The sequence below is a fragment of the Parus major genome, chromosome 1 (assembly GCF_001522545.3).
Source record: "Parus major isolate Abel chromosome 1, Parus_major1.1, whole genome shotgun sequence".
Lineage (NCBI taxonomy): Eukaryota > Metazoa > Chordata > Aves > Passeriformes > Paridae > Parus > Parus major.
The window spans coordinates 6,402,423-6,430,360 of NC_031768.1; the positions used below are offsets into that span (position 1 = coordinate 6,402,423).

The window sequence follows — 27,938 nt, forward strand, 5'->3', positions numbered from 1 at the left end:
TAAAATACTGGGAGTCATTTCCCCCTTTCCTGCTAACACTGATAGTCTATTTGTGACACCATAGATGTACATGAGATTTTATAATAAAAACCTATCAGCAAAATATTACACTTTTCTCACCTTGTAAGTCCTGTGTTCTGACATGCTGATTTAGCAGTGGCTCTACGATACCAGACCCCTTGACCACTGAGGTGCATGTTGCAATTTTAAGGACTGGCTTTTTCCTCTGGAAATGTTGAGAATGGCAGCAGAGAAATGTAAAGTTGAGGGGTCAGGAGAGGTGGTAAGACAAAATAATTCATTTTGATTACCCTGCACCAGCAGTTTATTCATAATTTAAAAAAATGTGACATAAAAATATATTAAGTTTGATTATTCTGGGATAAATTACTACTGTAATTTTAAAACTCACAATAGAAAAACAAACACTTCCTTGCCAACAGAATCATGCTGACTTGAACCTCCTGTGTTTGTGCAGTGGATAGGACCAACCCTGGATAGTTCTTCACATGTTTTTATAACTATTACCAATCAAAATAAGAGCCTTTAGAGCAGATGTTGACAATGATGTGGTAGTTTGGGTATGCTGATCTTTGCTTTGTGTTTCCTTCCAAGAGAAAGGAGACTTTGCCCTTGGAGAGAGAGTAAGATTCTGAATGCTGATTCTGGCATATGTACATATATATTGGAATATACACTTTTGGCTTTTAGGTTTGGTGGTCGAATCTTAGAATTTACTAAAAATTCTCCCAGAAAATACTACAATAACATCCAGTGTATAAAAAACCAGCTGGTTCTAAGGTAGCAAAGTTCTTTCTTCACTCTCACCCATATTTCTGAAGAGATGGTCTCTTTCCTTGCAGAATGCTCCTGTTGCTCCGTATCATCCAGGCACCATCACCAATTACACTCTGCTCAATGTGTTGGGAAAGCCAGAAAGAAACAAAGGCTATTACATTCGGGACATTCTGCAGGTCAGAAATGATTGAGTACCTTCAGCTGTTGAATATCTTTATTGTAGTTTTTGTAATTTCTATGGTTGTTATCCTCTGCAACAAAGAGAGTTATTTATAGAATTGTGCTGCCACTGGAGAGGAGCTCAAATGAGAACTATTGAGATTTTACTGAATGTAAATACATTGTAGAAGTGAAGGAGTTTAACATGGGGTAAAATATACTTGCCAATAGACTTTGAAGATTATGTGTTAAATCACAGACAATAAATGACCTGGGTTTAAAGAAAGGTTGTGTGATTCTGAGATTTATGGAACTGTTGTATTAAATGTTCCTTCTTTTATTAGACAGGAGCAGTGCATCCGGAATATTACAAAGACAGTGACTTGAAAATAGGGGCAGTAATTAATGTTTGGGGAAGGCAAATATTACTCTGTGATTGTGATGAATTCACTAAAGAACATTACAGGAAAAAGTATGGAATTGGTAAGTAGTGATAATAATCCTTTCTTTATGAGCATTTTTATACTTCTAAATTTACCAGAGCTGTCTTCAAATTTTATTACTGACAAAATATGTTCATTAAAACCTCTAGCAATAACAATCTGTTGTAGGCTGTTAGCAGCAAAGCAGTAATTTTGCAGGTAATTCAGAATGTCTTTCTTATACCATAGTCCATTGAAAACTAGCATATAAGGTATGAGTTCTGCTCCTAATTATTTGTATTACTACTATTTGAAAACTACAGTGACAAAATAGTCGTATGAATAGACTGCCATTTCTTCTTCGCTCCTTCCCCTTCCCCTTCCAATAGCTGTGTTTGCAGTCAGAAAATAATAAAGAGCATGTAGTAAGGGGATATGTAGAGTGAGCTTAATTATTCCCCTTATGCTATATTTCATTTTATATGGATGTCAGAATCCTCACATAATAAGATTTTCTGACACGACAGTTTTAGTCTATCACGTTATTGGTTTTTACAATACAGTTTTGTGTATTCTGGACCATTAGAGAGTGTATTTTGTGAAGTTTCAATACTAAATTCTGGAAACATTTAGCAATCATGTCCATTATGGATAAGCATTTTGAAAATGAATAACAACAGGGGCTTTCATTTATCTGTCTTTGAATGTCCCCAGTCAGACTTGCTAATGGTTCCATCATGGACATCTTCCTGCAAAAATGACTTAGTTATTTTCTGACAGTTTATTCATTCAATAAATATAGCTGAACATCTGACTATTCAGAGATGGTTGGAAGAATCCTACTATGGCTTTTCCCTGCCACTGTGAAATAAAACACCTGAACAGACTATTTCTCTTACCTTGTGGTCAGATAGAGTGTGTGTATCAGAGCTTGTCTGCTGCATTGGGGGAATTAAATGGTGTAGCATTGCCATTCAAACACTAAATTTTTTATTTGGCAAACTATTTCTCTTTAGGGCTTTTTCAACAATATCTTGGCATGTCTGATCCAAAGTAAGCCTGATCTTGCCAGTGTGTGAGGAAGCCATGTTCAATAACCATGGTATTACCTGTAATAATAGCAAATTTAACTCTAGAGATGCAAAATAGGGGGTTCTGCTCTGGGAATTTCTTCAGCCAAGACCACTCCTGCTTCTTGGCAGCAATATCCTCTGTCTGAGCAAATTATCCCAAACAGAGAATGGAGATTTTTTTACTCAGGGCAGGAAATAAATGAAATGCAGCTGACCATCCTGGATCAAACAAGCAGTGCAACCAAGTGAGACACAAATGCAAAGGCCCTTCCCCTCCTCTAATGCTGGCTCAGTAATTACTGTTTATATCTCTGTTAAAAGTTAGGTGGTTTGCAAGTTAGGGAAATTCAGAAGTTGCTGATGTGCAGAATTCTAGAAAACTGGGACTGTAGGTGGTCTAGTCTGTTCCTGTTCTGCAGAAAAGATTTCTTTGCCTCCTGAGGTATTTTGTCCTAACCTCATAGTTAAAACTGCTGCTTAAAAGCTACTCTGAAGCTGGTTTGTGTAAACTGACAAAGTAAATTTTTTCTCTTATCTCTGTTGGACTTGAGGAACAACTGCTCAGTATCTTCTTTTGATAACAACCTCATACATATCTGAACACTATGGCAATACAAAACCTTACTCCCCTGCCCCCATCCCAGCCCATTTGCTGCTAAGGGAAAACGTTCTACTCTCTCTCCATAGTCCATTATTTTCTACCTGTGATAATTTTTCTCAGTGCTCTCTCCGGTTTCTCTGCCTCGTTGACACCAAACACACAAAGATGTGCTCTAGCTGAGACCTTTGGGAAATTGGGAAGTGTTTTACACATACCTTTAAGGATATATGATGGCAGAGACTCTGGCTAACATGGAAAACCATCCATCTTGATGCAACCTGTCTTGTTCACAGACAATACTTTCTTAGAGCTAAGGGATTCACACACTGCTGTAAAATTCCTTCCTGCTTTCCCCACAAGGATTAAAAAAAAATGTAGGTATGACTTCTTGACTGGAAGGGACCAGGAGTAAAATCAGGGTAGGTTTTGGCTTTAAAGCAGGTTTTTACAGAGAACTAGTAAATGCTCACCTTTTACTCTTAGTGATTTACACATTTTGTGTGTGTCTGTGGATGTACAAGGTATTCTCAGTGGGCTCAGTCCCACAAAGTGCTCAGAATTCCGCTCCGATCCAATTAAACACTGGAACGGACTTAATTGCAGTTCCAGTCCAGGGAGACCATTTACTTGAGCAAGAGTAAGCAAGTGGATAAATTAGTTCTTACATTGAGGCACAGTACTCAGCACCTCATGGCATCAATCCAGCTGTTTCGTTATTGTATTTTTACATTACTCCCTTTCAATTTATATTCTTCTGCCAAAGCCATTAAAGAAGCTGACTTTTATTTTTGAGTCTGCAGTTTCAGCACAAGTTGCTTGCCCACAGAATTTGCCTTTTAGGAGAATGAAGAATAGTTTAGATTTCTCTTGAAGAACATGATGTACTTCTAATGTGGGGTTTGCCAATTTTAATATGTTTGTGGAAAGCAGAGTTTTTCCATGGATGAACGTAGCTCTTCAGTAGGAAGCTGATGGCATTGCTGTCACCTGGAAGTACTGTGAATTCAAGAGAAAACTCATTAATGTGTGTCCAGACTTGCTAGTGCAGCCTCAGAAAAGGAGAAAAGATTCTGCAGCCATGTAGGTGTTGTGGTCAGCCTGCTGAAATGGGAAATAGGCTGATATGCAGTGGAGGAAAGCTGGTACTTGTCTTCACTTAATACAGTAACTTAGCACAGAGTATAAAGTATTCTTTCTTAAATAACAAATTACTCAAGATGGAACAAAACCAAGAAAATCTGTTTTCCTACTGCTTTCTCTTCCCTGTCCCGGCACCTCCCAAGCCTGGCTGTTAAGGCTTTTCACAGCACCCTGCAATCCCTCTCCTGCGCCGGCTCTCCACCCCTCCCACCCCCTCATTTCTCAGGCTCCGGCCCTGACCCGCTGCCGGGGCAGGACCGTGTGCTGTTGGCCAGGCAGCTGCTCCTGGATAACAGAGATAACAGCTGACTCCTGGCTTTCCCCTCAGCGGGGCACGAAAGCCTGCTGCCAATTTTCACTAGGCTCCTCAGAGGTCAGTGTCTCTGGTGTTTAACCTCCTCACTGTACGTAGTGGAGACTGAACAGCAGCTTCTAAGTATACTTGTGCATATACAGATGCCTTTTTTTGCCCAGGTAACTGTAATAATCATGAAGTAGGACTGTGAATGGAGATTTTCTTTGAATCAGGATAAACAGTGCTATGTTTCAGCTGCATGGACAGTTCTGTGAGCACTAGGTTTTCTTTATTCCTGCATGTAAAAATTGTGGACGTGGTTTTTTTGCCTTCATATTTTACTTCTTACCTCAGTTGTGAAGCAGACTATCACTAGAAGGTCTCAGCTCTTTGTCATACATCTCCTCTGATGTATAGAGAACGCCATGCTAACTGCCATCTCCCCAGGTTATCACCATCTCTTTATCTTGTCCAAGTCTAGTTGGATTTCTCTTTCCTGTTTCCTGGCTTTAATGCTCAGAGGTGCCTGTCCTCTTCCTATGAAGGTAGAATTCCTTTCCTGCTTCCATACCCTGATATTCAGTATAGCTATCATTCTAATCCAAAGTATGTAGCACTTGGCTCTTCGTTGAAATATGGTCTTATCTAACACATGAGGGTTTTCCTGCAGTTCTCCAATGAGGGCAGAAGGTAATCTCACACTCTATACCAAAATCTCAGAATGTATATTGGAACTGAAAGCTGACAACCTCATTCAAGATGGTTTAATGCTGCCTCTCTGGCAACAAATTGCTCTTAAGGAATTTAGTTTTTCTTACTAAGAAGGCTTTGCTATCTTCAAATTGTTTATATGCTAAAGATGTGGCTGGAGCTCTTCTGTTTCTTGTTGTTCTCAGCGCTTGTTCCAATCTCACTCAAGTTTTGATGTAGTGAGAAATCTACAAGTATGTGGTCCATGTTTGATAAATGAGGTAAAATAACCCCCCAAGTTACTGCAGTAACAAGGGATGAAAGTACACATGGCAAAAATACCTGTGCTATTGTTTATAGAAGAAATCTGTAATTCCAGACTTTAGTCTCTACTCACTGTAAATTTACACTGAAAATGTTACAGCCTGGAAGAAGCGAGAATTGATTCCTTTTCCAGACTGGACAAAGGTAATTTCCTTAAACACCAGTAAACACCTTGAGAAAAGTGCACTTTGTATGTAAGTGCCAGCTGTCTGTCTTGATTCTTCCCTAATGCTGCATGGCAAAGATGAAATGAGTTTTGAGCTTGGGTAGCTGGCTCTTCACAAGTCCCAGAAATGAGTTTTTAACTAGTTTTCTAAGCTGTATTTCTCCCTGGAAATTTATTTCTGAATTTCCTCATTCACAGGAAAGAATATGAATGTATAATCCTTTAAAGTCCTGGAAAATATAGGTGACACAATTAGTGAACCTAGACAGGTGAGAGTCGGCTTCTTGTCTTGGGGAACAAGTGATAGGACAAGATGGAACAGCCTCAGAGGAGGTTTATATTGGATATTAGGAAACATTTCTTGACTGAAAAGGTTGTCAAGCTAGAGCAGATTGTCCAGGGAAGTAGTGGATTCACCATCTCTGGAAGTGTTAAAAAAAATGTGTTTTACCCCATGGTTTAGTGGTAGACCTGACAATGCTGGGTTAATGATTGGACTCGGTGAACTCAGAGGTCCTTTCTAAAATCAGTGGTTCTATGAATGACGCAAGATCATTTTACTTCAGGGATGAGATGGGAACCAAAGGGCCGAACTTCTGAGCTTCGCTTGTGAGGAATTGAACATATCCCCCAGGGATAAAACATTATTCTTCTTAATTTATAATTTCCTTCGAGTTTACAAATCTAATTTTCATCCACATGTGCTGAAGTTTACAAACGGGAAATGCTTTGGCGTCTCTTAATGAATGCCTTATGTATGGGTGTGAATGTGCTTAAACGGTGCATAAACGCAGGAGCTCCTTGTCCTCTGCGGCCGGGGTCCCGCACGGGTGCCCTGGTACCCCGAGCGCTTCTGGCAGGGCCTGCGACACCTGAGCAAAGAGGTGTGGCTTGGGTCTGCCAAAATACGCTGTTCCATCTTGCCTAATTAAAAAAATTAGCGCTCGTGTTGATGAGCAGCAGCAGCCCCCCGCCGCCTCCTCCGCGCCGCCACCGGGTGGCGCTGTGGGAGCGCGGAGCTGCCGCTCCCTGTGCCGCTCCTGGAGCGGGAATAGGGAATCCAGAGGGGAACCCAGCCGGGAATCCAGCCGGGAATCCAGCCGGGAATCCAGAGAGGAATCCAGCCGGGAATCCAGCCGGGAATCCAGCCGGGAATCCAGAGAGGAACCCAGCCGGGAATCCAGAGAGGAATCCAGCCGGGAATCCAGCCGGGAATCCAGAGAGGAACCCAGCCGGGAATCCAGAGAGGAACCCAGCCGGGAATCCAGAGAGGAATCCAGCCGGGAATCCAGAGAGGAATCCAGATGGGAATCCAGCCGGGAACCCAGCCGGGAATCCAGAAAGGAACCCAGCCGGGAATCCAGAGAGGAACCCAGCCGGGAACCCAGCCGGGAACCCAGCCGGGAATCCAGCCGGGAATCCAGCCGGGAATCCAGCCGGGAATCCAGTCGGGAACTCAGCCGGGAATCCAGAGAGGAATCCAGAGCGGAATCCAGCCGGGAATCCAGAGAGGAATCCAGCTGGGAATCCAGAGAGGAACCCAGCCGGGAATCCAGTCAGGAATCCAGAAGGGAATCCAGTCAGGAATCCAGCCGGGAATCCAGAGAGGAATCCAGCCAGGAATCCAGCCAGGAATCTCGCCGGGAATTCAGTGGGAATCCAGCCGGGAATCCAGCGGGAATCTAGCCGGGAATTCAGTGGGAATCCAGCTGGAATCTAGCCGGGGGATCCTGTGCGCTACCTGCGGTGTTCAGCACCTGTAGGCATCGGGTTTTACGTCCTCGCCCTGTCAATGCTGATTTGCAGGCTCCCTGTTTATAGTGTCAAGTATTGCCTGTATCAAGCACACCCTGTGGAGCTGAGAAAATGTGGTATTTTGGTCACAAACAATGTTTATCAAATAGGGGATCTCATAAAGTTTAATGGGAATCTCATGAGATTTAGTAAGAACAAGTTCAAGGTGCCTCACTTGGGCTGGGACAGCTCCAGGTATCAATCCAGGCCTGCAGGATGAGCAGATCCAGAGTATCCAGGCAGAGAAGGACTTGGGGGTGCTGGTGGATGAGGGGCGGGACATGCCCTGGCCATGTGCCTTCTCAGCCCAGAGATCAAGCATGTGCTGGGCTGTATCCAAAGCAGGGTGGGCAGCAGGTGACAGGAGGATTCTGCCTCTCTGCTCCACTCTTCTGAGACCCCACCTGCAGTGCTGCATCCACCCCTGGGGTCCCAGGACATGGACCTGTTGGAGAGAGTCTGGAGAAGGCACCAAGCTGATTAGAGGGAAGAAGCACTACTCCATGGGCAATGGCTTGGAGAATTGGGCAGTTCATCCTGGAGAAGAGAAGGCTTTGGGGTGATCTAAAGGTGGCCTTCCAGTACCTGAAGAGAATGGACAAGAAAAATTGAAAGAGATTATACAAGGGCCTGGAGTGACAGGACAAGGGGGAATGGCTTCACACTGAAAGGAGTATGCTGAGATTAGATATTAAGAGGAAGTTCTGTGCTGTGAGGGTGGTGAGGCACTGGAACAGATTGTCCCAAAAAATCTCAGGTACCCCATCCAGAGCAGGTCCAGAGAAGGGCAATGGAGCTGGGGAAGGGTTTGGAGCACAAGTCCTGTGAGGAGTGACTGAGGGAGCTGGAGGTGTTCAGCCAGGAGAAAAGGAGGCTCTGGGGTGACCTTATCACTGCCTACAACTCCCTGAAAGGAGGTTGGAGCTTGGGCTCTTTTCCCAGGCAACCAGTGACAGGTTGAGAGGACACAGTTTAAAACTGCTTCAGGGGAGGTTTAGATTGGACATTAGGAAGATATTCTTCACAGAAATGGTGATCAGACATGGGAATAGGCTGCCCAGGGAGGCAGTGGAGTCACCAGCAGGTTTTTAAGGGAAGACGGGATATAGCATTCAGTGCCATGGTCTGATTGACAAGGTAGTATTTGGTCATAGGTTGGACTTGATGATCTCAGATGATCTAACTGATCATCTGTGAATCCTGGAGGTGCTCAAGGCCAGGCTGGATGGAGCTCTGAGCAACCTGGTCTAGTGGAAGGTGTCCCTGCCCATGACAGGGGGATCGGAATGCAGTGATTTTTGAGGTCCAAACCATTCTATGATTCTGTGAATCTGTGATTTTGGTGCATGTTGACACACACATACTCTTTCATGGTGAAAATTACTTTGAAGATTGCTGAATAGTCTTTCTTTGGGATTGGTCTTTTTGCTTCTAAGTCCCAGGAAGGGCACATGTAGCTTTTATGGAGGAGAATGTTGGTGTGGTTTTGCAAAACCCCTTTTTGACTGATTCAGGTGAAAGTATCAGCTTTTTGAGTCAGACCATATTCTGGTCTGACTCAAGTCATAAGGCTAAGAGAGAACTCACTGTGTTTTCAGGCTAAAGGTAAACTCTGACATCTGAATGCTTGTGTTATTTTTCAACTCACACTGCTGTTAGGCAAGTCAGATTTTAGGAGTGTTGTGCTTTGATCTTCTGACATAGCCATGTTTAAAACATTTTAATCACAAACCAGTTCAGTGTTCCAAGTGACAGCAGTTTTGTCATCTTCCTCAATTTGCACTGAAACCCATGCTACAAGTTTAGCTTATCCATCTCTCTTCAGTTCTGGGTAGAAAAGTTAAGTTTTAAAGGAAAAAGCCCTTTATTTCATGAGATCAGCTTTTATACACTGTTCTCTTATATTCCTCTGACCTGAAGCTGACCCTGTTCTGAGCAGGAGACCTCCCGAGGTCCTGTCCAGCCTGAGTTATCCTGTGTTCCTGTGGTTCATGTCTTCATTTGCCTCAGATCTGCCCATTTGCTTTCTCCCATATGCAAGTTCCTTATTTTCCTCTCACCTTTTCCATTAAGCTCATTTAAGCAGCAGCCTGAGCTCTGTTTTGTGTGAACACACTGGAAGCTGTCCTGCAGCAGAAGGGCAGTGCAGGAGTGCAACAAGGGGCCAAATGGGACAAGATTTTCACCAAGAGAGGAGTAATGAGAATCAGGGAAGCAGCACTTTTGGGAGGTACCTCTGTGGGAACTGAGTGCAGGTCCTTGACCAGATGTGCCTCTGCTGAGTCAGGACAGCTCGTGCTGTGTACCTGGGACAGTCAGGACCACTGATCACTGCAAGGCAAGACTTGTGTCTGGGGAAAATGAGGAAAAACAAAGCTTCCCAAAACTCTGGATGTAGTGACTTGCGGGCTGAAGTTATTTGCTTTAGTGTACCAAAGACTTTTTTTTATATGTATGTTTTAAATAATGAATAAAATTTTATTTATTTATGTACCTCTTCCCTCTGGCCAAGAGCACAGGACAGGAAACTCATAAGACAGTTATTTACTTAATCATGTAGTCTCAAAGGATGAAACTGAAAAATTAATTTAGATTTTTTAATTTGCTATTTTATCCCATTTTGAAACTGTATTTGTCTTTCCTTTTGCCTGTGTATCTTAATGATATTTTTCAAACATTTTAGGATTATAGATGAAATCCTGAAACCCTTGAAGAAATAATTTTACTGTTGGCTCTATGGAGTCTTTTTCTAACCTGTAACAGTAGGAGGGATCCTGGTTTGACTTTGATCAGTGGTCTGTTAAAGAAGTAGGCTAATAACTATTCATATTAGAAGTTTAAATCCTTGGTAAAATGCCTTTGTCATAGCAGTAACAAATATGTCTTGCTCTCTTTGCTGTAGTGGACTTTACCCCAATTGAGTATAAGGCTCTACCACCTCCAAAACCAGAAAAAATTATTCCTCCTTATAATGGATTTGGTTCTGAAGAAGATTCTTTGTCCTCCTGTATGAGTGTGGTTGTCAAGGCTCCCCACAAGGATTACAGGCAATTCCTGGTGAAAGACAGGTATTTTGTGTGAAAAATAGTTTCCATTTTTAAAATTATGTATTTTTGTGATGGAGATAAATGTTATGTGTGGGTGTAATTTTTTTTCAGCAAAATATACAGCTCATCAGACTTTTAAGGGACAGTTGCATGAGGCCTGGGTCAGTGACATGATACTCCAACTTTCTGCAAACTCTGCAAAATTTCTCTTTGGACAATGCAAATAATATGACCCTTCCATCCTCTAGCTCCTTCCCTCTGCTGTCTTCAGTGGGAGTTTGATGGAAATCTTAGTCCAGGCATCAGTCAGGAATTTTGGATGATCCACATTTGGTTTTGACTTTCTGATACTTGGGTGTTTTTTTGTTTGTTTGTTTTTTTTGTCTGCTGAATTTCATGCAGTTTACTATAGCACTATATAACTTTATATAAAGCTTTATATAAAGCTTTATATAAAGCTTTAGTGCTTTACTTTCCATTATGAAATGGTTTATTAGGCAGCAGTTGTTGAAGCCAAAGCAAAAAAAGTGAAGTCTCCTGTTAAAGATTCACCTGGAGAACCTTTGTCAAAGAGAACTGTTAGAAAATTATTGGGAATGTATTGATAGTGTGCATACAGACACTGCAAATTATTTAAAACACAATCATTTAATAAATAGCTAGCTAGTAAGATCATCTGGTGGACCTGAATTTGTGGGAGAAAATCTTAGTATGAATTGCTATTCAGAATTTGGTTTGAAAATATACATACCTAAATGTGTTCTTCCTTTATAAATTTTCTGGAAAGAAACTTGGAGCTTGATTTGCAACTCAGCTTGGATAAAAATTAATTCCAGACCTGTGGCAGAGAAGTAATTTTCCCCTGAAAGTTATTCCTTTCTATCTGACTGACTCTGTCTGGTTCTGTTAATTTAAGCTGAAAATGGTTTTTGATGAAGTAGTGAATCTTATGCCATTTTCCTTCTTGGTGCAGTAATAACACAATTAATGTATGTTACAAAACTCAGGAGAAGGCATCTCTTAGGGATGAAAACTTTTCTCATGCTCTGTTTTTGACTTCTTACCTGTTCCTTTGCTTTTTTAGATATGGCATGGATAGTAACATACTGCGCTATGGGGCCAAACTCATCACAGACAATGCTATCGACAAGGAGCGTAAATTCATTATTTCCTTCTTCCTGCGTGATGACACCATTTCCATTTTTGAATATGCAGAGAGAAACTCAGGTAAGATGTAGCAATGTCTCTAATCAGCCCCAGTTCCCCTTAGGTTAGACTTTGCAGTAAACATTGTGTCCAGACCCCGCAGTAGCAGAAGCAGGGATGTGGATTTTTAAATGTAGTGGGAATTACATCAGCAGGCCTGCTGCATTATCTTGCATAGCTGGATGTCATAGTAATTCATGATCCTCCTCACTCAGAATTACATTGTTCATTGCATGATAGTACTTCACAATATCCCTTGGGAACTGCAAGTGTAACGACTTAGAACTTTTATTACATTTTAATTTGAAAATCTGACCTTTAAACATTTGCTTTTGTTGTGGATAACATACAGGAATAGTACTGTAACTGATGATAAATGGAGACAGGAAATAAAAGACATCAAGAATGAAAGACTAAATCCTTTGTTTTGCAAAACTGTGTTATGAAACCTATACAGCATCCATTGTATAGAAGCAGCACATAAAAGCCAAACAGCTGTGACACTTTCTAACATACTTTACCATTAATCATGGAGTGCTGAGCATATAAAGAGGAAAGATTGCCCTGTGCTAGAGTCTGGGTGTGTATTTGTGTACAGTACTGAACTAAATTCCAAGAGCCAGACTAGCAGTGTTTAAGTGACAAATAAATGCTTTGTTCCTCCTCAGTTCTTCACCACATTTACCCTATTGCTGGAGCATGGTCACCAAATGTTGTCATGTATAAATTCCTTTGGCCTCTGTTGTCTGTTTTAGGCTGCCTCCAGCCGAGAATATGAAAGGTTTTGTGATTTTCAAGCATCTTTTTATTGTCCTGAAGTGTCTTGTGCACAGATGGAAGGACACAGCAGTGGGAAGGATGTCAGGAAGTCCTTCTGTAGTTCAGAGAGATGGGGGAGCTTTGGCTAAGCATGACCCTGTTAGAGAGATTAGTATATTTCTGTGAAGCCCCCTAAACATCTTCAGCAAGAGTTAACAGTTTCAGAGCAGTTAACATCCAGAAGTGCCTTTTCAATTCAGAGAAACTCTGATAGTATCTCTGCTTGTATCCAAATATATTAAACCTCAGCCCCAACTAAAATACAAGCAGTTCTCTGAGAAGTGTTTTAATAAGGTGTAGAGTACCTGCTTAGGACTTCAATGAGCATTCTCAGTTAATCCTGCTCCACCGCAGCATCAAGATTTAGCACTTTTATGGCATCAGTGTCTTCTTATCAATATTTTACTCACTTCCTGGCATCCAGTGGCCTGAAGTTCATGCAGCTTCTTTTGTTGCAGCTAAATACACACACACACTTATGTATATATTTAACATGTAATGCTGCTGTGAGGCTCAAGAGCAGCTCAGTTCTCCAGTGAATGACCATGTTTGACTGGCATTTTTTATGTCCAGAGATATAAAGGGTGCTAAAGGTACAGCTGCATTGTTAAATTGAAGAAGTCCAGGGAACAGTTTGAATCTTGGACCCCAAGCATGTGTACTGCCTGTTCAGTCACTTCTAGCTCTCCTTTTCACCATTTCAGCTAGAGAAGGCCCCAGACAGCCTTGAACACACAGTAATAATAGCTGTGACCTGAGACTCCAGATTTATCCCACAGCACCCAGAGAAGAGTCAAAGCCATGCACTGCTGAGCAGATGTGGTCAGCTGGTCAAGCCATTAGCAGCATGAGTGCCAGGCCAGAGATTGCTGCCTGCCTTCCTTCTATTTTGGAATGAGAATATGTGCTGGGATTTCATCTGGGAGCCCATTGAACACTGCTGGTCAAATAAAATGTGAAACAATAAATGGGAAAATTTGCCCACTAATAGTAGTAACGTTTATGCTAACAACTTCAAGGCACATATGAAAGGCATATGTCTTTAAGTGGACTTCTAACTTCCCTAGGTTGTTGAAATGGATGAAATAGCTGACTTTTAGAGGTGGTAGAAAGGTGAAATGGAAGGATGTGGCTGAGAACTGGCCATTGGAGTTTAGTGAGAACAGCCCTGAAGAGGCAAGGAATGTGGTGGAGGAAGTAGAGCAGTAGTTGGAAAGAGGCCTGGGTCTGCACAAGTTTTTTGTTCCCACCTTCCTTTGCTTTCTAGTTCTTTTCTCTCACTATCCCTCCCTCATTTTAGTCATGTCTAAAGGAAAAGTGAATGAGTTTCTTCAGTGTTAAAAATGAGAAGGCTTCATAGAGGTCAGGTAATAGTGGCTAAGGAAAAGGAGTAAGGCATCCAAAATAACAACCTGGCCATCCCTTTTTTGCACAGGTGCAGAGGGCTATTTTTACCTTTTTATTTACATGAACTGGTACAAATTGGCAAGCAATGCTTCAGATTCCGATCCTAAAATGGAAGTCATAAGTTGTTCTTAGTTTTTTTTTGGTTCAGCAACCTGAAGGTTTCAGAGAAGTACTTCACTCTAATATTAGTAACGCCGAAAATCTATGAAATTCACAGGGCTAGACATCTTGAAGCACTTCTTGAGATGGGGATCAAAGCATGAGAGCTTTGGCTCCCCATAAAGAAGATCACAACCCCTTTTTTACTCAGTGTAAGACCCAGCCAACAGCTGTACAAACACCTGCAAACTCTGATCTGATCTTAATGGGAGAGGGTCTTTCGTGGTGGTGTTTATTTTGTACTTTGAGCCTGGCTTTTGTAGATTTCCATCAAAACTCCTTATCAGGTTTCAGTGTAAAATCTCTAACTTAATGAGATATTTTCAGTCATTTTTCTTTGTACCACTTGTAATATATTAATCTGTAACATTTAGAAAGCCATTATAGAACAGAAGTAGGTTTCTAATATAAGCGCACAATTGCAGGCAAATAGAGGCAAAAGTGAATTTCCAGTCTTACAGAGACATATTAAATATTAAAAACAGTTGCCAAGATTATATAACCTAAAAATTTCTTATTTGTTTTTATAGCTGGGTGAAAAGGAATGTGTTAACATTAGAGTCACATTAATTATTTGAATTGTTTTTTGATTCAAGCAAGGTCTGATGATTACCATAGTGCAGGGTTGTTTTTATCTTTTATGGTGATAATAAAGCAATTAAGACAGACATCTGCTCCAAACTCTGGTTTAATAAGTAGTTTGGGTTTCACATTCATTTATAATTTTGACTATAAAAGGCATTTGATTACACTGTTCATCAGCCTTTTATTGGACTTGCATCAGTACCTGATATTAAGGCATCATTAAATGTTACTAAAGCAAGCTTTTGGCTCTTGGCTTTTGGCTTGGAAGCTGAAATATCATCAGGAAGCAAACCTCAGAGTTGTTGTAGGGCACATATCCCAGTGAAAGTAAACATGTGACAGAAGGTTTTCCAGAGAGCTTGGTACATGTAATGCAGTCTGTGGCACACCAGAAGTTAATACAGGAAAGTGAAATGTTCCTTTTAGCATTGTACCCACCCTTGAGTACCTCATGCAGTTTCTAGTGACACAAATAAAATCATTATACTGTGAAAAGGAACCATGTGATATACCCACCTCTCAAAGCAAAGAGCAGATCACAGTTAAATTGCATTGGCAGAATAAAGTGGGGAAGACAGTATCATGTCACTCCTACGTTTTTAAAAAATTTCAAAAGCTCTTTAAAACAATTTAGAATTACAGTGCATCAGAATTCACAGTCTTCCTAGGATAGCACTCTCTAAAGTAGTTTTTATTTTCCTTTTTCTGCTTTTAACAGTTTAAGGATAATTGCCTGCATCTTATTGTTTGGATCTTAGGTTTCTCAAGGGCCGGTTCCAAGGCTGGTGACGGGGTTATGGGAACGATTTGAAGAGGCACATTTCTGTCCCATTTTAAAGAAAAGCAAAGCAGGGAAGGTGTTTGGCAGGCATTCAAATGAGCCATGTACAGAATGTGCACAATGTCACTGTTGCTGTGGACACTGGCAGAGACAGTCCTTTTAGCAGCAAGAGGGAGGGGAAGAGAGTGTTCTGAGACAGGAAACTGGAGAGCAAAATGTGATATTTAAATACAAATAATCTTTTTCTCGATGGCTTGGAGGTTTTTTTGTGTGTGTGGTTTATTGTTCCAAGTAAAGCCATAATTAATTATTTTTAATTGTATTCCCATAGGGATAGCTGGTGGGAAGTTCCTGGAAAGAAGTCGCATTAAGAAGCCTGGGCAGGAACTCTTTAAGAGTGAGCCATCTGAATACTACAAGGCTCAGGATCTGTTTGTTGGAGCCAGAGTTTGTTTCCATGGTCACAATTTTCTTTTGGTGGATGCTGATGAATACACGTTCAACTACATGGAGAAGAATGCAAATGAGGTGAAGCAGGCTTTGTTAATTTCTATCATCCCTCAGGACTGGTTTATCCATCTATTTTTCAGAATGATTTATATTGTTTCTTCACCCAAAGCTCACAGCTCTCTGTCTAGTGATGGATTTAGGAGATGCCAGCTGGGAGTGCACGCAAGTCTGGCCACTCTTTACTGTCCATTCCCTTTTCCTTTCTCAGAATCCACTCAGTCTGCATTAGGGGTTGTGACAAGGGATATCCCTGCCTATTCCTTCATGAGGCTGCTCATGAACCTCTTGTCCCTGAGTTGATCTAACCCTTGCTGAACCTACAGATACTGTCATCTTCCACAACTTTCTGTGGCAGTAGCTTGAAAAGTTCACTGCTTGCTATGAAAAACACATATCTGATAAAAGAAGTATCTTTTATCTGTTTTAGACCAGCCTCCCACTAGTTTCAAGGCCAGTTATACTGTTCTGAGGTTTGGGGAAGATCCCATTCACCTTATGCACCACCTTCATAATTTTGTAAATCTAAGACATTCTTCCCCCTCAGCCTAATCCTGTGCAGCTAAGAGTCTCACCCTTTTTATTCTGTCCTTGCAAAGTAACTGTGAGATGTGGAGACTGGAACAGTGTTCAGTACTCAAGATGTGGACACATCAAATTTAGTCTTACTGATGAGGCTATTTTATATCCTGATTTGATTTTTTTGGTTCATACACATTTTTCTACCAAAATGTTTCCCTTGTAATATTAGAAATTCATATCACAGTCAGGAATTTAAGCTTACAGTGTTTATTGAGTTTTACTGTCTTTTCTTGTTGCCTTCAGAGGAGAGAGCAACAATAAATTACTAGCTAGGGTGCCTCTGCTGCTTTATACTTTAGCAGAATGGTGCAATTTTTTGTAAATTAATGTGGATTAGCACCATCTGCCTTCCCTGGAACAATGAGGATGATCTGCAAAATGCCTGTGGATGTGAAATGCTAAGGCTGCTAAATGCTTAAAGCAGTAAAATACAAAGCTGAAACCTCAAAAATACAACTCAGTGTGTTTCCTTCCTGCTGGACGGTCTCTCCTCCTTGAAGAATCAAAACCAAACCTTTTGTTTAAAAGGCAGAGCTCATCTTTAGATTGTAAATGTTCTTTAGAATGTTGTTTGCATTGACTGTCCTGGATCAAATGGATGAGACTTTAGTTGTCCAGACTAAATGACTGCACAGTATCAAAATAAAATCTGCGAAATGGGAAGAGGCAACATTGAAAATATGTCCTTAAAGTGAATTTTGAGAGGTTCTTCACACAATTAAGGTTTTAATGCAGCTGGTAGAAAAAAAAGATTGATTCTCCCAGAGGGTAGGTACTTCACTCACATCCTTTGACTAGAGCTCCAGAAGTTTGCCTCAGTTCATCAGGGCATCACATACTCGAATCACAACAACTTCAGCAATTACTAGAGAAGACCAGAGCTGGAAGATTGTTGGGAAAAATATAAAGATGGCTATTTGTTGGTTGTTTCTAAAATTAGAAAACAAATAATTTTCCTTCTGAATAGACAAGAGATTTCCTTCCAGTAGAACACATCAGTATATTTTCTGAAAACTGGTGAAAGAAATCCATATGGAAAGTTTTTTCATGGAAATTGCCATTTTGACCATAGTTCTATAGGCATATGGTGATTTAGATGAAATTTTGATTGGTAATCATAGTGCAGGTTAATATTGAAAATTTGTTTGACATTATCTAAGATAGTTGGAAAGTTTTAATTTTCTGTTTCAAAATTATACTTATTGTATTGTTTTTATGTAAAAGGTCTTGTCATTTTGATTGCCACCTTGACTGAAAGTAACTTCAAGGACCTAGTTCAGAACTTTTCAGAACTTCTGTTTTTTTTTTTCAATTTGAGGGAAAAAATATTTATTTATAAAGTGTAGATTTGCTTGCAAAACAGAACAGGTATGTTGTGCACAGTCCTACTGGTATTATCCAGGTTTGGGGGGAACTGTTTCAAAAAAGACATCACTGGAAGGGAATTCAGCATCTCTGAACTGTATCAATTGTTCTAACTTTGCTGCGTGCTGCAGCACAAACACAGAAAAGGATTTTACTTCCATTGAATTCAGCATAATAATCTCTGAGTTAAGCAAGACAATCAAACCAAACTAGACTGTGACTAGAAACATGTCAGGAGTTACAGAGAAGGGGGAAAGCTGGTGAAATTATTGCCATGCTGCTCAGATACTCAATGCCTATGTAGGTGTTTGGAATATGTTGTTTAGGGAAAAAAAAGATGTAAAAATAGCTGTTTTGATAATGTAGAGAAAAGCTCTTAAATATTCAGAATATTTGTCCATCCTAAAATACTCTGCTCTCTGAATCCTTCTGCTCAGTCTTTTCTCCCTGTTCCTTGCTTGATCTACAGAAGGCTGTGTGCTTATGCCCCAAACAAAAAGTAATATCTTGGAGAGGGGCCTGGAAAAGCTGCTGCCTCTAAAACTCTTTGATTGCTGGTCCAGCTGCTCCAAGCTGCTGCCTTGCAGGGCACTGCCTGCCAGGGCTGCACCTGGGGTTTTGGCATAGGCAGAAATTGTCTTCTCCAATTCCGAGAAGCAAGAGCTGATGTATTGATTAAACTTGGATCAATTTGTACTGCTCTGGTAGTGCCACAGGGACTTTAAATACTCTTTGCTAGTTCACTTTGAACTGATACAAAGCTGTAGATACACTTCAACACAGTTAGGACTGAGGCCCGGTTTTTGTGTCCTGGTCCTTAATACCAAATTTCAAATAATTGCTATTGGAAGAAATGGGAGAAAAGTATTTTCAGGCAGTTCATTGTGCTTTTCAAACAGATAGAGCATGACAGATATAAAGACATAGCAGATAATCATACTTGAATCACCCCCAATTTAATGGCTAAATACTTCTATGTTTTATATTAAAAATGCATATAGTGAATCAGTCTTTGGTAGAGCACTAACACAACAATTTGAATATAGATTGAAAGCCTTAGTGCCTCAGTTGTGTTTAATCTGAGTTCAAATTTATTTTAATGGTCTATTTAGGAAGAAATAAACATTTAAGCATTTTTATACACAGAAGGTAAAATTGGTTCCTAAAAAATTTCCAATGTGCTATTCCTGAGTATATAAGACAATATAATTGAAAAAGGAATGAGACTATTTGTTGGAACATTTCACTGGAGCCAGTGGTGAAAAATTAGCTTTAATATGGTGAAATTTATAACTTGAGAATTCAGTGAGATACACCAGCATAAAATGAGGGCCAAGTCATTACAACTGTACTTTAAATGTTTCTACTTCAGCTTTAAAAATGCAATGTTTCAAGCAAAACTGGATGCTCTTCTATGTGCCAGTGCTAAACTTTCTGAGAATGCATGATCTGATTATTTTTATTTAATTGTTTATATTATTGATAGTCTTACTGAGATTCCCATGGGCCCACTTCTCCAGCCTGGACAGGTCCCTCTGGATGGCATCCTATCCTTCAGGCCCTTATAATTGATATCTTACTTTCCTCTTTTAAGTTCCCCATGGCTGATATTTCTGTTGTCCTCAACAAACTGAAGAACATGACTGAATCTCGTGCCAAAGAAATCAGAAAGACATTTGCTACTACTGACCCTGAGCGTACCAATGTGATTGGGTATAACACTTTCAGGTAAGACAGTGGATTTGGGGTTTTAATATTTAATAAAGTCATACTGCCCCACAATGTATAAAGCATACCTGGGTTTTGATGCTTTCTGCCCAGTAGCTGATGAGTGGCATAGGTTTGTTTTGCATTTACTTGGAGATTATGTGTGCAAAAGAAAGTAAATCCATGCTCCAGGAAAAACAAAAAAACCCCAACAAAACAAAACAACAACAACAACAACAAAAAAAAAGAGTTTCAAGTAAGCTGAAAAGCATAACCAAAATCCTGTCTACTTTTTATGGAGCTTTTTTATGGACACATAGTGTTGTGAAGAAGGGCAAAAGTAAGCAGTAATATATATGCTGAAAGATAAAGAAAAGTCCATCCTGAGAGTCAAACAGTAGTTTTGAAATTCAAGTAGAAATGTTCAAGTTGCCTCCTGAAAATGGTGTTTGGGTTTTGAGCCACTGGTAAAGTAGACAGTCTTTACAGAGCTAAGGTGTGTTGAAATTATAGAAGGCAGTGCTAAGCATGTTTAAAAAAGATTGGAAAGCATGAGTGAGAACAATAATTAATACTTGAGTAGTAATTTAAGCATAGCTAAAGGGAGCAGAAATCTGGATTCTGGCAATGATCCAGACATGGCAATGGGCAGGTATAGAGATACATGAAAGAGGAAATCATATTCAAATGCAAAATTATTTCAGTTTATCCCACAGTCACAATACTGGAGTGTATGAACTGTGCTGGGCACAGTACTGGTGAGGTTAATGATGTGAAAAAGGAGAAAACTTTACTTACAAGCATTTGGTTTTCACAGAAGTAATACACTGTCTGTTTAGGAACTGTCGTAATAACTAAGGCAGGTAAGTAGATGAATATTGCATGGAATGTCATTTCCATAGGAATGGTAACCAAGGCAGGAATTGCTTCTGAAGTATCTCAGAAGAGAAATAGGTCAGCAGAAGGTTCTTTCAGCATTTCAAAGTGAAAGCAGTGAGAAATTAAAAGAAGCTGGTATTCAGAAATGAAAAATAAGTGTTTTAAAGGTAGTATTTAAACTGAAAGAGGCCACATTTTTTGGCAGCTTTTGGTCAAAAATATCTGAACTCAGATATTTTACTCAGCAGAAGGAAGATTTTGAATCTCTAGTTGCATTGGGAGATTTTATTACTTGAATAAGAAGGCAGCAAATTGAAAGTTCATGTTTAGTGGGAAAAAGTTTCTGGCACCTGGAAAAGGCTTTTAATTTATGTAAAAGGTAACTATTTGAATTTTTTTTAAAAAAATGGTTTTATTTCAAATTATGAACTAATCATCTGCAAAACTTTGTGTATGCACTAAGAGCAACTCAAAGGTTTGGAACATTTGTATAATAGGGAAGCAAACTTGTAGAAGGGATGTTTGGGCTTTTAAATGACAGGGAAATGTTTTTATTTCATCCAGAAGAGGCTCAGTTTGGTGTAAATTTAATTATGGACATAATCTGTGCAGCTGTGAACAGTTCAACTGTTTAATTTAGGGTGATGCTGTTCTGTGACAGAGAGAGATGACACACATGTCATGTCTGATCATGTGGTATTGAGAGACTTGTTTCAGCCACAAAAAATGCAGGATCCCTCTCCATGAGCAGGAAATCTGGGGAACCCAAATACTCAGGGTTTTCTGGGCCTCAGTGCTCACCTGGGCCAGTCTCAACACCCTTTAATGGTCCCCATCCCTCCTATAGGGGAAAGCCTGGGGTCTGACAGGGGATGTTCACACTGCCAGAGCAAGAATTTGCCTCTAAGGAACCTTGAATTTGTGCTCTATACTGATAGTAGGTTTTGTTTCTGTTAGCTTGTATTACATCCAGTAATCTAAAGGCTCTCATTATTATTATTATCTGTGTATCTTATTTTAGAATGAAAAAAAAAAATTAATAACAAGAAAAAATAAGAACATTTCTTTACATCTATGAAAATTCCAAGATACTTTTATGTGACTAGAATATTTCTTCTTTCAGTTTCTTACTGTGTACATCTCTGTTTATTTTTAATCTGCCATGACGTTTGATGACTATAACTAACAACAAATGATTATTTTTAGTACAGGCAATTATCTGTATGACAGCTTCAATGACAATCCTCTTTCTTTATCTTAAATACAGCTGAGGCTTTACTGTGCTCTGAATTTGGCTATTCAGCTTTCTTCCTTTCTACCTATATAATTTTATATAATCTCCATGTAAAACTACATATATAAGTGTGATGTACTGAAGAGAATTGTAATTATACAATTTACTTCAACTGCTTTCAGAACCCAAATCTTCAGTACTTCATCCAGGAAATAAATGTGTGATGTACACTGAAGCTATCCCCTAAGCTATCATTAAAACTATTGAAAGCTTTGTTAAAAAGAGAATTAAAAAATAACTAAAATTTAGATGCCTGTGCATCACACAGCCCTATCCAGTCTGTTCTTTCTCATAAGCTACTGGCAAGACCATTTTCTGTTAGAGACAAAGAACCATGTGGCTCTAACAAAGATGCCTATCTTCAATTCAGCTTGAAAAGCAGCTCTTTTGAGAAGTTAATTATGGCTTGTTCTTTCTGTAATAAATTCAGATTGCAATCTGTCTTATTCTTCTAGAACAAAAAAAAAAGAAGTAAAACAAGACATAGCTAAGCTGTGGGAACAATTATTGAAGTTTGTTTTTTTTGTCTTTTTTTTTTTTGTCAGGGAGAGTTTAGATGTCATTCTGTTTGTGAGTCTTGGGTCTTACTCATTAGTCCCTCACAATCACTAAAATATTCCTTAATTCCCAAGTGAAATAATTTTATCTGCAGGTTTTGGTGATTTGATTGTCACTGATTGGACTGAAAAAATAAAAGACTTTTAAAATCCTGACACTGGAAAAAATCTGTGCCATGTATGGAAATCCAATCAGTGGAAACAGCTGATGTTATCTACAACCCTCAGTTCTGCCAGCCCAAGCACTGGAGTGCCAGGCTTATAGACAGCATTGTCCTCTTGGTGTGTGCAGTGGTGTTTGTTGCAGGCTGCAGGAAGGAGGCTCCAGCTTTGACTGGATCTCTGAATGCTGCAGCAATATAAATAATAATATCCAGTAAGTGGAAAAATAATACTGACAAGATAATAATATTAATAGATGGACCAGCTCTTGGTCATTAAGCTTGTGTAGTCTCAAATAAGGTTTGCTACTGTCAACAACTTGTCACTTCCTTGTATTTATTTCCTGCCACTGCAAATAAAAGATCAATCTGATTTATTTAATATGAAAAAAGAAGCAGTTGAATCACAGTAGACACTACAGTATTTAACCTTTCTTTAATAGTTGTGTCAGTGCAGTCATATTACATGAAGTGATCCTTTCATTTGCACAGGACCACACAGGCCTCTCAGAGCAAGCAAGTGAAGATCTATGTTTCTGGTTAAAAGTTTGCAAATTTGGAAGGGTCCTAAGTTTCTGTGCTTTCCATTCACATGTGGATATTAAAGAGATCCTTCATCAGATTAATTCAACTATTCAGGTATTCTCCAGGCAGCCATTTAGGTCTTGTGTCAGAACTTTGTGCATCACTACTCATTTCTTCCACTTGTTTTCAAGGAATGGTGTTTAATCAGTGATTCAGTGTCCTCATGGGTATCACAAGGTACAGCACTAATTGCACCAGCAATTTGATGAAGTTTATTCTTAATGCAGTTCATCCAGAAGTATTATTTATTATTAATCTAATTTTGACTGAGACACATAGGCCTATGCTGATACTTGCTTGTTAAAAAGTCTGGTTGAACGTGAGTGCACCAGAGGCAGATGTTTGGGATCATAGAGCCAAAGTAATTAGACTAATTCAAATTTGAGAAGAGGCCTTGTAACAGCTGAGGGAGCTGCACTGTCCCATCTGATGGATCTCAGGAAAATTTCTTCTTCTTTGGGTTGGGATGATTTGTCTGAGCAGCACACACAGGCTTGGGAGAACACATCCCAGGCTCATCCCTGCATGGGATCTGATTTTCCAGTTACAGCATCCAAGTGTAAGCTGCTCTTGCTGCTGCCTCCTGTCATATATTCTTGCCAAGGGAACTTGTGATTTGGTGTAATTTGCTATATGGCATCTCTGGTAAAACACTTCAGTTGTGGTTAGGATGTATTTTTATATGTATAGACAGCTACTGAGGAAATTTGGACATCCTCTCCCAAAATTGGTGATTATTAACTGGTTTTAACTTATTTACTTAAAACTAATGTAGGCTGTTGTTTCTGTGAATAGAAATTGGATAGTCAGTGTAGCTGGTGGAGGATTTTCAGAACACGAAATTATGACTCTTGGACGTCACTATGGCATGAGAGACGACAATCAAATAGACCTGCTCCTCCTCCTTACAGTGGCTCAAGACAAACTAAAGAAAAATGCCTTTGAATATTTTGAACAGTTGATTGCTGTATTTTTGTACAACGACCGAGAAAAGTAAGTTTCCTCTCTTTATCCCAAGCTATTATTTGAGAAACTCTGTTGCTGAGCAAATGGTATATTGTGGCCAAAGAATATAATGTGTAATGTTAGGCTTCTCATAGCACTTGACAATAGACAGGAAGAGGACAGTTTTTTGTCTATTTTACATTTTGTATGTGGACTTTTTATTGTAGATGCTGTATTTAACATTCTGTGACATCACATACTAGTTCATGGGCAAAACACATGATTTTAAATCAAAGAGGAGAAATAGTGATTTAAGGGGGAAAAAGAAGAAAGAATTTGGGTTCTTTATGTGACTCATTTGCCCTTTTTGTTCTCTGATGTCATGAATAAAGAATCACAGAGAGTCACTGAGGATCTCAGTATAAGAAAGGCTACAACGTCACCTTCAAGTTTCTCAGCTTTGTAATACCAAAATTTCATAAAACTTGGTTGTCTTTTTCTCCATCGTGATATTCCTCATGTGTTTTCTTATGCACAGAAACATTCACTTGAAGTAAACCTGGAAAATACCTAATCTATATTTCCACCCCTCTCTTTCTGATGTGCAGGTGTGGATTGTTGCCCTATGAGACCTGCAGGACTATTTTCAAATCCTTTAAGTTGCCACTTCCTGATGGTCTTCTAGAAACTTTGCTGGCCAGGTAACTTAAGGGCAGATAGTGTGACCTGCATGCATGGGTGTAGATCAATGCTAAATATCTACTGCAGAGACAAATCCTCAGAATTTGTCATTTATCTAATATGAATCATTTCATGATGCAGATTTTGTCCCTACACTCACACACAGACTTTCCTATTTATAGAATATTTATAATCAACTGAGATGCATCCATCTTAGCAACTTCTCTTCATTTTGCCTGGCATGGTAAATCATCTGGGGTTTGGCAGAATTCTGTGGAATTAATCTTTCCAGAGTCAGTTGCTGATACTTATCATTTTCAATGAGATGCACTTTTTTGCTTTAGTTGTTCCTTTGTGTAGATGTGACATAAAAACAATAATCTTATGGAAGTACATTGTGTGAGTTCCAAGGAACACACTCACATGAATACAATGAAGTGTCTTTATCAAATAGACAGCATCAGTAGTAAACAAAATTGATTTGCTACTCCTATTAATCTCACCTGAAACGTATTTTATTGTCATTTTTAAAAAGGCAAAGGAATGTTAGCATGGCTTTGTTACTTTTCCAAAACAAATTTAGCTTTTTTGAGACAAACTGCTTTGCTGGCTGTATTAATGGGAATAGAAGTGAAAAGAACTAGTGTTTCATGCACTTGTATTAAACACTAGAGTTCAGAGAAAGCTGTGGTGTTCTGAATACTCATGTCTTGTTGAGTTTGGTTTTTCTGGCCAGATTTTCTGGTAATAGGTTTAAATGTATATTTACTGGTTTCTTCTTTCCCTTGAGGGAAATCATTAAATCACATGTTTTGTCTGTGCTTTCATACTGTGTTAGAAACAGGATCGGATCTGGTCTTCTTTCATGTTTAGCTGCTTCAGGTAAATATACTTCCTGATTTCAGGAGGAGTTGCAAATTAAGTATCTGGGTTTAGTAAATAATGGAAAAGACCCATGTCAGGCAGACATGTGGAATCCATTTTGATAAAGCTTCTTCCTACTGCTGTTCATCACTTCTGACACTGAATTATAACCATTAGTCTTCAGAAATGTCAGAATTTTAACAGTATTCTACAACTGATATTTTAGAACTCCCACCAAGCTGCCCAACACAATTGTTGAAGGAGAATTGATATCCCATATTAGACAAAGGGTTCTCACAGATTCCACTTCTTAAGAGCTGAACTTGGATAGATGCACAATAAGGCACTGGAAGTTTTCCTTTATGTACTAAGTCAGTTCTGATAAGAAGCAGACAAGCCTGACACATCCTGGGCTCTAGGGACATGTTTATTTTTTTGTGAATTTACACCAGGGAAAGCTTTTTTACCCTGAACCTCTACTTTCCTAAGGAGTGAGTATAGGCAGTTAAAAAGAAAAATCCCAGTACACTATAATAAAAATTAGAGATCAGCTTAGAACACAGGGAGGATATCAACGGCTGGATTTCACCCAACTTTAGCAAGGTACTGACTTTATGACAGCTGGATGGGGTTTCAGCTGCTGTGGGTCCTTTCTGTAGGTGGTGGAGAAGAGAGTTATCTCCTCAGCCAGCCTTCCCCTTCCCCCCCCCTTCCCCTTCCCCTTCCCCTTCCCCTTCCCCTTCCCCTTCCCCTCCCCTTCGTGTCCACTAATATTTCCAGCACAAGGGCTGGTGGATCTATTCTGTGTGTCTGTATTCATGAAGGAAGAAAGTGGTACAATAAAAGTTGCTGGACTGATTCCACAAAACCAGTATACATAGCTAATGCACTAGCTGGACCCTATTCAGCTATAAAATGATGCTGGACAATGTGATCTGATAATAGTTGAAGGCTGAAGCTCTGTGTTTATTCAGCTTTGCTATCTGAGATTAGGTGACAAAGACTTTCTCCAGGACTTAATGACTGTATTCCATTTTGAAAGTTAGTATTCTTAAAGTATTTATTATTTAGATTTGTAAATTATACTGCAATGATATGTCACTTATTAAAAGCACAGGATGGGACTAGAAATTATTGTCTAATTTTTTGGTCACCTCTAAATGACCCAAGACTTTGTTTACTGCACCCAAAGACCACTCAGTTGCCATGGAGTGAAGGGAGAGTTGGCACAAAATCTTACGGTTTCATAAGACCATTTTGTATTGTCCATCTAGTGTAAATTAGTGCTTTTAATTGTGGAATGTTGAAAAATTAGGATTTAGATACCCAACAATATGAACATTTTTCCAATTTACCTGGCATGTTAAAATGTATTTGCTTTCTCCGTCAACATTTTCTCTCTTACTTTTTAAATCACAGAGCAATACAGAATTTAATCACACTGTATTAAGCAGTGCAGATGGTACACAGTTGTTTCTGCCAGAAAACTACAGTAGTCATTATAAACATGTCTTTAAATTTATGCAGGCATAATGAACAATTAAAGTTTATTTAATAAATAAATTTTGCCAAAGTGCTTAAGTAATGAGTTTAGGGGTTTTTTTTTGTTATTTTTATTTACTGCAATGCTAAATTGATGCTAACAAGGACTTAAAAAGAAGCGCTCCTTCCCTGGAGGATTTATAAACAGCTGGCAGATAAGGAAGGAAAAAAAATGAGTGAAGAAAGAATGGATGACAAGTTTACAAGCATTACATGTTGATTGTTCTGCATTAATTTAGTTGTTAATTGTAGGTCCCTAGTCTTTTAAATTATGTTTTTAAAATTTATATTAAAAGCATCTGTGTAGTTTTTCACTTCTCTACACTGCTGGGGTGTTTGAAGGGTGCTTGTTGTTTTGCAAAGGTGAATCTCCAGTCCTTCAGCTAGCAGTGCCTGATGACAGAGGGCCATCTACATGGTCATCTCAGTTCTGAAATCACAGGCCAGGCCAGGCCACTCCTGCCTGCTCAGTTTTTTCCCAGGATTGTGGCTGGGTAATAATTTTTTTAGCTGGTTCCCTCCTGTAATGATTTTTTTAGGGCTGACATTTTTCTTTCAGGAAGCAAACCCTCTTTTCCTGATGCAGTAAGTGTGCAGTAGCAGGAGCAGCAGTGGAAATGATCACAAGATCTTTCTTCTGCTGCCTTCTTGTTACCTTTGGTGCCTGGGACTCTCTATGCCATTTGTGATTAAAAGGCTCTCTAGAATTCATATTTGAACATCTGACAAATTATTCCTGTTACTCAGTTTGTTGGTGCTGATGGTTCAATTCATGGTTGTTCAAGACATGAGTAAATGTAGTA

At 39.5% G+C, this 27,938-nt stretch overlaps 1 protein-coding gene across 3 annotated transcripts in view; it reads left to right on the forward strand.

Annotated features, from left to right (window-relative positions):
* Positions 1-27,938, forward strand: part of EFHC2 (EF-hand domain containing 2) — a 57,824-nt gene that overhangs the window by 22,901 nt on the left and 6,985 nt on the right. For 2 of the 3 annotated variants that reach the window (XM_015622521.3, XM_015622609.3), the window contains exons 6-13: positions 864-974; positions 1,302-1,440; positions 10,365-10,530; positions 11,594-11,736; positions 15,798-15,994; positions 19,515-19,648; positions 23,899-24,096; positions 24,657-24,749. In XM_015622521.3, coding sequence (XP_015478007.1) covers positions 864-974; positions 1,302-1,440; positions 10,365-10,530; positions 11,594-11,736; positions 15,798-15,994; positions 19,515-19,648; positions 23,899-24,096; positions 24,657-24,749 — 1,181 coding nt within the window. The remainder of the gene's footprint in view (positions 1-863; positions 975-1,301; positions 1,441-10,364; positions 10,531-11,593; positions 11,737-15,797; positions 15,995-19,514; positions 19,649-23,898; positions 24,097-24,656; positions 24,750-27,938) is intronic. The other variant, XM_015622701.3, reaches the window with a different exon arrangement.